The sequence below is a fragment of the Arabidopsis lyrata genome (genome assembly GCF_000004255.2).
Source record: "Arabidopsis lyrata subsp. lyrata unplaced genomic scaffold ARALYscaffold_8, whole genome shotgun sequence".
NCBI lineage: Eukaryota > Viridiplantae > Streptophyta > Magnoliopsida > Brassicales > Brassicaceae > Arabidopsis > Arabidopsis lyrata.
The window spans coordinates 2380545-2392054 of NW_003302548.1; the positions used below are offsets into that span (position 1 = coordinate 2380545).

Here is an 11510-nt window from a genome sequence, read left to right on the forward strand (position 1 = left end):
TATCTTATTTAGGAAAAGAAATTGATTTAAGATCTATACCAATGTTATTACTTACTATTGAAGGTGCAGATTATACATCTTTTGACACATATTACTAACATTGGGAATATCGTTACTCTCTATCACAAGGTGCTTCCTATCTTCTACAAGGTGACTCCCACCAATGTGAAAAGACTTAAGGGAGAGTTTGGTGACCATTTCAGAGATAAAGAATACATGTACAAGTCTGACGAACCTATGATAAAGTAATGGAAAGAGGCGATCGTGTTTGTCTCCCATAAGTTTGCCCTGGCTTTGGATGAAAAAAGGTACGAATGTCAATTCATACTTTTAATTCTATGTTTTATTGAGAGGCGAAAGAAATCTCTAATCTATAAACAAAAGTTTGACATATTTCAACATTGTATATACATTTACTTAATTAGTTCATCGGAAATGTTAACGTATCGTTACATCTGATTAAATTCATCGAAGTCGTGCAACTTTTTTATGTATCTGTGCACGCTCATGTGTGAACTTTGAAAGAACTCATCTCGACCTTTTTTTAAAACAAGTGTAGTAGCGTATTGGAGATTGATTTCGTTGAAACTGTCGTCAAGGAGGTCTTGAAAATGCTACAAGCCATATGCAAAGGGGAAAGCGGTCAATCCTCTTTTTGTGTGGAGAAAGCCTGAAGCTCAATTTTGATGGTAAAGAATCACACATGAAGAGCACCAAAACGTTGGTTTATGTACTTAAGCAGAGTAATTTATTATCATTAAATTATTGAGTTAAGGATTCTGGTTATGTCTCATTGAAAAAAAATGTTTCTTTATAAGTAAAAACTTGAGAGCTCCTGAAATTGTTTCTTTGTCATTTTACCAAAAGTACTATGATCATTGATTCTTTGAATGATATTGGGGTTAGCTTCGTTTTGAAATACCACAGTTATATCCAATACTATTGGACCAATAGTGTCTTACCATTGATTCTTTTTAAAGTTGCAGATGCTGGGTGATGAAGTGCAGTATTTGATACTTTTTTTTTTTGTTTTAAATTAGGTTATCAGTTTTATGTTCCTTATTTAATTTGTCTCCTATTTCTTGTTTTGAGTATTATTTGATTCTTGGTTTTGGGTCTCTTTGGTGTATAAGCCCCATGGAACTGGTAGTGAAAGATATACTTTAATACATAGTTTTTGAATCGCTCTCAAGCATCAAAGATTGTTCTTATAACTCTTTGTTAAAATCCTTGTATCTTGTTCCTCAAGAGGTTGGAGTGAGACTTAGTGTAAAAGTGATTAAGAAAGGCTACTTTGGTAGAGACTTCAACCACAAGCTCTTCAGTAGCTTAACAAGATGATGTTTATAATTTCAATGGAACATCAAGAAACGTATGGACCAAAGATTTGCTGAACGTGCATCTGACAATGATAGAGAGTGCTGAGCAAGATTTCCAACAAAACTGGCTTGTTCTTTGCAACGCAAGGCTAAACTATATGTTTAATCCTTTTCTTTGATATGTTATTATAATGAAAAATTCAGTAAATCTTATCGTCAGAAATATTGGCTGTTAATGGTTTCGTCTTCAGCAAGTAGAAGTAGCTTGTCCTCCACTGAACAAAACAGAGTAAGAAAAAACAGAGCAAAATCCAAATCCGATTGGGCCAAAGCCAAACAGAGGTACTATCTTCCTCTGCTTGTCTTGTCATGAGATAAAATTTGAAAAACGTTTTCATCATGTTTATATCCTGCCAAGTGCCAGCTCGATCATTACAGAGGTGATTCGTCATGCTCCTCCTAATCATCAGTATGAATGGAGGTCTTGATATCTACTAATGGCGGCATGGTATGAATCAATGCCGTCCGACATTCTCTTCGGATTTTTCTGTTTTTGGTGAGATTGGCTTCTCAAAACACTCTTTGATCTGCTCACTTTCTATTTTATCTACCTTTCCACTTGAATTAAAATTGCTTTCGCATTTTCTTCTTAGCATCAACGTCTTTTTATTGCTGTAAAAAGTATTTTTTTGTCTCTCAATAAGTTTAAAATTAAAACAAAAATATATCTGGGAGGAAGGTTGAACGTTTGAGTAGCTCAAGAGACTTCAACATAGTAATTCGAACACATTTGATTTAAATGTAGTATCTCTTAAGCAGCCTTCTTAATTCAGTCCTTTTATCTTCTTTATGCCTCCTCCGTACGTTTGATACTCCTGCAACCAGATAGATTCAGAAATTAAAGATTCTTTAGCTGTGGGATGCTCTTCAAGCTTGTACAACCTTAAAGATCTGTTTTCTCGAGGCTACAAGCTTTCGCGAGTTCGTCAACGTCAAGTAGTTTCTGAGAGTGGCTAAGATTTATCATCTTTAATCTGGCTAGAACTCATCTTCGTTGGTTCATCTCGATGATGCATACAGATGATGCATCTGGATGTTGTTCGTTTTTGTATTTGGTTGTGCATCTGGATTGACTATCTGAATAAAGCTTATGTTTAGTTTTTAAGAATTCTCATGTAGTATTAAGGATGGACCATCCAGATGAACTAACGAACATCATTTTAAATCAGCCCGGCCTCAGCTTAGCGGGCGCAAATGTATTCCGACCTGACCAGGCCTGAATTTTTTCAGTCTAAAAAATACTACGCACAAGCACATGACATAATTCGGAAAATAAACACTCAAATAAAACATATGAAAGTCCGTCTTTAACAGCAAAAGCTCACTGAACACACTGAAAATATTACATCTTTATGGAACAATGATATCAAAACAGAACGTTTTTTTTTTGTTTTTTTAGTCATGCATGACAATTATTGACAGGGAACATGAGAAGAAGACTTCATTTATATAGTAAATCTGGTCCGCTGAAATGCAAATCTCCTCTTTGACGTTTTTGAACTCCAAATGCTCAAGACGAGAGATTTGTGTACCCATATCCTTCGATTTGGCTACTTCAACTGAAGACTTGAGGTTCTTTTTATTGCTTTCTGCAATATCATAGCTAATATGGTTGGTGATTCCATCATATCTGGATTTGTTATCCTTTCTTGGCTACTCAAGAAGCTTCCGAGTTTCTGAAAGTCAAAGATTTGTTGTCCAGAAGGATTGTCGAAGAGCTCCAGTAAGCTTTTGATGGTGAATGTGACTGGAGGGAAGAATTTCTTAATGGTAGTTCCCTGGAATTTCAATGTGACATTAGATAGAAACTCAGGGTAACTTTTGATTTGTGTGCAACCAGAGAGATCAACAACTTGGAGTTTTTGCAATTGATAAATGGCTGGAAAACTTTGCAAGTTCTTACAGCCACTGAGATCAATTTGCTAATAACGCTCCATGTACGTGTTTACATGTATACAAATGTTAATAACGCTTTATATGAATATTATATGTATTTACATGTACACATAGACCGAAGTATTTAACACTATAATTATTTTTAACGCTCTATGTATTTGTTTATCTGTATATAAATGTCAAAATCGTGTAAAATATTCATTGGATGTCCATGCAGCTAGGTTAGTTGTTTAAAAAAATCGAAAAACTATTTCTTGGGTGTCCATACAACTATGTTGGTTGTTTACATTTTTCGATTCCCATCTAAAACTGTTTTCGTTATTGTTTCAAATTAGATAAAGTTCAAAAAAAGTCGATTGCATTTAATAATTGTCACCCCGTTATTTCTATCAACTGGTGAACATTTATTACATGTCAGGTTTTATTTTCGATGTCTTAAAAGTCAAAAGCATCTCTCCACGCGCAGAGATAAATCAAGTGGTGTTTTTTTCGTAATTAAACTGAACTCCAAATCCATTTATCTAATTTATTTATCTTTGTTAAAGACCAAAAACTCATATTGTCGATTAGCTAATTTTATGTCCAGTTTTTGTTTCTGCACAAATTCACCCAAGAAAAAAGTGAAACAAATCTCACCAACAAATAACAAATTTTCACCGATTTTCTGCAACCTATGTTCTCCGATGGGGATTTTGGGAGATGCTTTTGTCGTTTTCAAAGAAAATTAAGCGAATTTGAGATATGTGTTGAGAATTGAAGGTAATCGGAGAGATAATCTCGCGAAATTTACAAAAATAAAAAATTTGTCTTATTAATTTTTTTTAAAAAATTGTTATTTATTTATAATTAAAATACATAGTTTTCAAAATAATATTTAGAGAATAAGGTTTTAAATCTTGATTGTAAACCTAAACATTTTTCATTATCATTGAAATATTTACATTTTTAGCAAAAAAAAAAGAAAAAAAAAGTGAAAAGGGTAAATATGGATATTTCCCAAAATTTTGTTTTGTAAATGAAATATACAAAAGGGCAAAACATATTTTGTCATGGAATCGTTTTTAAAAATACATGTTATCTCTTTTGGTGCGAAGAACTTTCACCAAGTCGCGAATGCACGGTGAAGTTAAGCCACCGAGAAATATCCAAGTTTTCATCAATTTCCGCGGAGATCAGTTGCACTACAATTTCGTCAGCTATCTTGTGGATGCACTTCGGAGAAGTGAGATCAACGTGTTCATAGACAATGAGGAGCAAAGAGGTGAAGACCTCAACACTCTTTTCAAGAGGATCGAAGAATCTGGGATTGCCATAGTTGTGAGCTTGTTAAGATTAAAGAACGTGTGGACGAAGGCCTGCTCAAGGTGTGATCAATAAACATTGGATATACCTCTATATATCTTATTTAGGAAAAGAAATTGATTTAAGATCTATACCAATGTTATTACTTACTATTGAAGGTGCAGATTATACATCTTTTGACACATATTACTAACTTTGGGAATATTGTTACTCTCTATCACAAGGTGCTTCCTATCTTCTACAAGGTGACTCCAACCAATGTGAAAAGACTTAAGGGAGAGTTTGGTGACCATTTCAGAGATAAGGAATACATGTACAAGTCTGACGAACCTATGATAAAGCAATGGAAAGAGGCGATCGTGTCTGTCTCCCATAAGTTTGCCCTGGCTTTGGATGAAAAAAGGTACGAATGTCAATTCATACTTTTAATTCTATGTTTTATTGAGAGGCGAAAGACATCTCTAATCTATAAACAAAAGTTTGACATATTTCAACATTGTATATGCATTTACTTAATTAGTTCATCGGAAATGTTAACGTATCGTTACATCTGATTAAATTCGTCGAAGTCGTGCAACTTTTTTATGTATTTGTGCACGCTCATGTGTGAACTTTGAAAGAACTCATCTCGACCTTTTTTTAAACAAGTGTAGTAGCTTATTGGAGATTGATTTCGTTGAAACTATCGTCAAGGAGGTCTTGAAAATGCTACAAGCCATATGCAAAGTGGAAAGCGGGCAATCCTCTTTTTGTATGGAGAAAGCCTGAAGCTCAATTTTGATGGTAAAGAATCACACATGAAGATCACCAAAACGTTGGTTTATTTACTTCAGCAGAGTAATTTATTATCATTAAATTATTGAGTTAAGGATTCTGGTTATGTCTCATTGAAAAAAAATGTTTCTTTATAAGTAAAAACTTGAGAGCTCCTGAAATTGTTTCTTTGTCATTTTACCAAAAGTACTCTGATCATTGATTCTTTGAATGATATTGGGGTTAGCTTCGTTTTGAAATACCACAGTTATATCCAATACTATTGGACCAATAGTGTCTTACCATTGATTCTTTTTAAAGTTGCAGATGCTGGGTGATGAAGTGCAGTATTTGATACTTTTTTTTTTTGTTTTAAATTAGGTTATCAGTTTTATGTTCCTTATTTAATTTGTCTCCTATTTCTTGTTTTGAGTATTATTTGATTCTTGGTTTTGGGTCTCTTTGGTGTATAAGCCCCATGGAACTGGTAGTGAAAGATATACTTTAATACATAGTTTTTGAATCGCTCTCAAGCATCAAAGATTGTTCTTATAACTCTTTGTTAAAATCCTTGTATCTTGTTCCTCAAGAGGTTGGAGTGAGACTTAGTGTAAAAGTGATTAAGAAAGGCTACTTTGGTAGAGACTTCAACCACAAGCTCTTCAGTAGCTTAACAAGATGATGTTTATAATTTCAATGGAACATCAAGAAACGTATGGACCAAAGATTTGCTGAACGTGCATCTGACAATGATAGAGAGTGCTGAGCAAGATTTCCAACAAAACTGGCTTGTTCTTTGCAACGCAAGGCTAAACTATATGTTTAATCCTTTTCTTTGATATGTTATTATAATGAAAAATTCAGTAAATCTTATCGTCAGAAATATTGGCTGTTAATGGTTTCGTCTTCAGCAAGTAGAAGTAGCTTGTCCTCCACTGAACAAAACAGAGTAAGAAAAAACAGAGCAAAATCCAAATCTGATTGGGCCAAAGCCAAACAGAGGTACTATCTTCCTCTGCTTGTCTTGTCATGAGATAAAATTTGAAAAACGTTTTCATCATGTTTATATCCTGCCAAGTGCCAGCTCGATCATTACAGAGGTGATTCGTCATGCTCCTCCTAATCATCAGTATGGATGGAGGTCTTGATATCTACTAATGGCCGCATGGTATGAATCAATGCCGTCCGACATTCTCTTCGGATTTTTTCTGTTTTTGGTGATATTGGCTTCTCAAAACACTCTTTGATCTGCTCACTTTCTATTTTATCTACCTTTCCACATGAAATAAAATTGCTTTCGCATTTTCTTCGTAGCATCGACGTCTTTTTTTTGCTGTAAAAAGTATTTTTTGTTGCTCAATAAGTTTAAAATTAAAACAAAAATATAAGTAAGAAAAATAACTATTTGATCAGAGTCTCTCTAGCACTAGCATTTTTTTCTAGACATATCTGGGAGGAAGCTTGAACGTTTGAGCAGCTCAAGAGACTTCAACATAGTATTTCGAACACATGTGATTCAAATGTAGTATCCCTTAAGCAGCCTTCTTAATTCAGTCCTTTTATCTTCTTTATGCCTCCTCCGTACGTTTGATACTCCTGCAACCAGATAGATTCAGAAATTAAAGATTCTTTAGCCGTGGGATGCTCTTCAAGCTTGTACAACCTTAAAGATTTGTTTTCTCAAGGCTACAAGCTTTCGCGAGTTCGTCAACTTCAAGTAGTTTCTGAGAATAGCTAAGATTTATCATCTTTATTCTGACTTGAACTCATCTTTGCTTGTTCATCTCGATGATGCATACAGATGATGCATTTGGATGTTGTTCGTTTTTGTATTTGGTTGTGCATCTGGATTGACTATCTGAATAAAGCTTTGTTTAGTTTTTAAGAATTCGCATGTAGTATTAAGGATGGACCATCAAGATGAACTAACGAACATCATTTTAAATCAGCCCGGCTTCAGCTTAGAGGGCGCAAATGTATTCCGACCTGACCAGGCCTGAATTTTTTCAGTCTAAAAATACTACGCACAAGCAACAACTAACATGACATAATTCGAAAAACAAACACTCGAATAAAACATTTGAAAATCCGTCTTTAACAGCAAAAGCTCACTTAACACACTGAAAATATTACATCTTTATGGAACAATGACATCAAAACAGAACATTTTTTTTGTTTTTTGTAGTCATGCATGATAAGGAACATGAGAAGACTTCATTTATATAGTAAATCTGGTCCGCTGAAAAGCAAATATCCTCCTTGACGATTTGTGTACCCGTATCCTTCGATTTGGCTACTTACAACTGAAGACTTGAGGTTCTTTTTATTGCTTTCTGCAATATCATAGCTAATATGGTTGGTGATTCCATCATATCTGGATTTGTTATCCTTTCTTGGCTACTCAAGAAGCTTCCGAGTTTCCGAAAGTCGTCAAAGATTTGTTGTCCAGAAGGATTGTCGAAGAGCTCCAGTAAGCTCTTGATGGTGAATGTGACTGGAGGGAAGAATTTCTTAATGGTAGTTCCCTGGAATTTCAATGTGACATTAGATGGAAACTCAGGGTAACTTTTGATTTGTGTGCAACCAGAGAGATCAACAACTTGGAGTTTTTGCAATTGATGAATGGCTGGAAAACTTTGCAAGTTCTTACAGCCACTGAGATCAATTTGCTCAAGGTTTAAAGCTTCTGAAAGTTCCTCAGCTTCATACAACTTCTCTGAATGGCGAAGGTTGATCCTCTTCAGCATCTTGAGGTTCTGAACAAAGAGAAACATAGTTGAAGTCAATATTGGTAACAGAAAAGGTCTTACTTTTTCATTTAAGTTTGCTTACTTTGGTTCCTCCCCAAAGTCTTTGGAGTTGACTATAAGGCATATTGAGCTCAACAAGGTTGCTTGTATTAAAATCTTGTGGTAAAGATTGCAAAGGGTAATATTCCCAATGAAGAAGTCTAAGCCCACAGGGCAAAGACTCGAGAGCCTTGCGACTGTTTTTAGGGTCAGAATAATAAATCTTCAGGAATCTAAGGTTATACATATATGCAAGTGAAGAAAGTTTGACATCTGGGTTTAAGTTAGATGCATCAAGAGACATCGCTTCGATATCTTTAGTGCCCTGAAAACACACAAGATAATAGATTATGAGGTGATCAAGAAGCTAAAGTGAAAACTTTTTTGGATGGATGGTAGAATAAGACTGACCAATACACATTTGAAACTTGTTTTAGGGTCTTTGTTGATTTTGAATCTATGACACCTCCCGATTTCCCGGACTACTGCCTCAATCATGCTATGCATTTCAAATCTGTTTTCTGAAATAGTCACCAGAGAGTTCTCCACAAGCCGGCCGATTCCAAAATCCGGAAAGAAACCAAGGTCTTCAAGTAGTTTGGATACATCATCGACATTTGCGCCTATGAAGAAATAAGCAATATACACAAGTATGTTCTTTTCGTTGTCACTGAGTGCATTGTAGCTACTCTTGACTACTTCCGTAATCTGATGTGGAGGAGCTTGCATGAGGAACAAAGTCTCCTTTTGATTCAGCTTCTTGTGTGAGGACATATCTTCGGCGTATAATCTTAAAGCTAAAGGGTTTCCATTAGCGTGTTCTATCAACTTCATAGAAAGCTCTGGAAGAGGATTCTTGTCTGTCACATTTCTTTCAAATGCACACAAGGAAAATAGTTGCAGAGACTCTTGCTTGTTTAATCCTTCAACTTTGTATGTTTGATTGACTCGACACTGAGAAAGCACTTGCTCATCTCTGGTGGTTACTATGATCAGGCTTCCACGGCTAAACAAGAAAAGCTCAGCGAGAAAAGACTCTGCATCTAGATGGTTTCGCACATCATCAAGAACAACAAGAACTCTTTGTTGAAGTGTTTTGTTTGGAAGGTTCTTGAAATGTTCCTGCAGCAAACCGTAAAGTCCCTTCTTGTGAAAGGCTTCATGAAAATTTTCGACGAAGCAAGTGACTTCATAGCCACCAGACATTTGGTCAAAGACTGCTTTAGCAAGCGCTGTCTTGCCTATGCCTGGCATACCACAAATCCCTATGCTTTTAACTCCCCATGGTTGCTTGCATAGCAAGTTTTCTATAGCTGGCAGCATCCTTGAGTAGATTCCTATTCGTTCCTTTGGAAAGATCTTCTCATAAACATCTCTCGTAATCTTTTCGACAAATTCGTAATCACTACAAAAACCATATATATTTCCCTTACCACTTACTATGATACATTCTGTAATCTGTATTAAGCAAAAAAAAAAAAAAAATAAGAGGGTATTTCTAACCTTTGAGTATTGCTTGCTTCATAGCCAGGTAAGCTTGCTATTTCCGCAAGAGCGTTGTGCCATTGCGTTACTTGATCTGAAGCCCCATTTTCAAGTAACACCTTTCCGAAATTCCCCTTCAGTTCTTGCACATCTGACCTGCTGACTCCATAAAATACAGTGGCCACCACATGGCCTTTGTCATGTCTCTGTTGGATAGTCTTAACGACTTCATCTAAAGATTCCTTGGAAGACACGTATTTCTCAGAAAAAACCAACAAGGAAGCTACAAACTCATCGTTCATACTTGTGGACACAGAGATGCCTTTACGGCCAAATGCCGCAGAGAGATGGGGGACAAAGGACCACCGTAGTCTCTCTTCCGAGCTATCAAAGCTGATTCTTACCATGGTTTGACCCGCCATGACTTGAAAATCTTAAGTTTGGTAGTTTCTTGGGAATGCTTTGTTTTGAGGCAAGGGATGATAACAGAATAAGCCTGCAACTTGGTGATCTAAGTAATAGAAAAAAAAAAAAGAAAAGAAAAATCATGATGCTATAGATAATTAGATATAGTATTAAAAAGCAATTTGAATGATTTGAATTGGTGCGTTTCTCCGTTTCATCTTGAACAAGTCTTGCGAAACACTAATTTTGATGTTAACACCATAACATCTAGGATGGATTATGCCTTTTCTGCAGCTCTTTTCTTTAAATAAACAGGGAATATAGAATATGCAAAATGAAATTCCACAGCTATAACAAAAAAAAAAAAAAAAAAAAAACTAGTGGGCCCAGAAGAAAGACGTTTACTTGTGAATTACGCAGGTTTTTATTTTATTTATGTTAATCAATAAATAAGGGGTTTCATTGGCAAAATCTTTTCCGTGATCGTGCAAAACTTCTTGAAGACTTGAACTATACATTAAGTGGCAATTCTTCCACCATCCATTGAGATCCAGTCTTATTTTCTTAAGAATAAAGATATATAAGATTAGAAGGCATTTATAATACCAAATTAAATTTGTATAATTTAGAGATGTTTCACATGTTGTTCCTTATGATCTCCTCAAGTTTTCACAGCTGTAAATCGAATTTAAACACGATCAATCGTTTGTATATCGAAGACAATCAAGAAAAAGAAGGAACATAGCATTAAAACGCCACCAATTCAGTGATCTACATCTCTGCGTGCCCGTAAGATTACACTATCTTGAATCTGTTTACAAGCTTTCATTTCTCTTTGCAATCGATTTCACTCGTACTAAAGTGGAAAACGAAGCTCTGCTTCTATAAAGAAGACATAACAAACTGTTTTGTTTCTATCAATTAACAACCTAAGCGGCTCGATAATAACCAAGTCTAATCTCATTAAACGTCACACGCTCACTACAAAAAATGCAACGTTTTCCTACGGTCAAAATCGTAGGAAATTGGTAGGAAACGTCTGTTTCTTACCAATTTCTTACGAAAAATACGCGCGTATGTATAATTTTGATTTCCAAAGAGGCAAAGACCAAGCTGAAACCGTCTTTCCCATACTCTTAATTTTTTTTTTAAATTAATCATTTAAAATAAAGAAATGAATTTTAAAAGCATATGTGAAGTAACATTACTAAATTTTATTACTAATTAAAAGAAATCTTTTAAAAATCAACCAAATCATCAGATGTCCTTCAGTGTCTCCCCAAATTTAAAATCCACAAAATCTTCCAAATACGAAGTCCAATACACCCCCCTTATTGACTTATTGATGTCTCTTTCAAAATTTCCTGTCTTTATTGGGTAACTAATACATGAGTGTTATCTTGTGGAATTAACTCGCAAACCTTTACAAGATCGTAGTCTCGACTGACCGGTTCGCCAAACTTGGTACGGGTTTGCTTAAATGTAAATTAAAATAATTCTA

General features: G+C 35.2%; 2 protein-coding genes and 1 long non-coding RNA gene across 3 annotated transcripts in view; 2 read left to right on the plus strand and 1 right to left on the minus strand.

Moving 5' to 3' along the window:
* Positions 1-919, plus strand: part of LOC9299591 — a 5727-nt gene extending 4808 nt beyond the window's left edge. Inside the window, exon 6 of the mRNA XM_021013382.1 lies at positions 560-919. Coding sequence (XP_020869041.1) covers positions 560-674 — 115 coding nt within the window. The 3' untranslated portion in view covers positions 675-919. The remainder of the gene's footprint in view (positions 1-559) is intronic.
* A 3583-nt stretch (positions 920-4502) lies between these two features.
* Positions 4503-5526, plus strand: LOC9301345. Its single transcript, XR_002329428.1, has 3 exons — positions 4503-4639; positions 4802-4980; positions 5231-5526. It is a non-coding gene; the product is annotated as an uncharacterized LOC9301345 (long non-coding RNA).
* A 2101-nt stretch (positions 5527-7627) lies between these two features.
* Positions 7628-10026, minus strand: LOC9299593 (probable WRKY transcription factor 16). Its single transcript, XM_002865225.2, has 4 exons — positions 9623-10026; positions 8531-9524; positions 8163-8444; positions 7628-8086 (listed from the first exon to the last, which is right to left on the minus strand). The coding sequence occupies exons 1-4, from the start codon at positions 10024-10026 to the stop codon at positions 7628-7630; spliced, it is 2139 nt and encodes a 712-aa protein (XP_002865271.1).
* Positions 10027-11510: the final 1484 nt, after the last annotated feature.

Coding starts and splice junctions, on each gene's coding strand:
- LOC9299593 (XM_002865225.2), bottom strand. CDS start 10,026: ATGGCGGGTCAAACCATGGTAAGAATCAGCTTTGATAGCTCGGAAGAG. Junction 8,445..8,530: donor CAAGTTTCAAATGTGTATTG/GTCAGTCTTATT, acceptor GTGTGTTTTCAG/GGCACTAAAGATATCGAAGC. Junction 8,087..8,162: donor GACTTTGGGGAGGAACCAAA/GTAAGCAAACTT, acceptor CTCTTTGTTCAG/AACCTCAAGATGCTGAAGAG.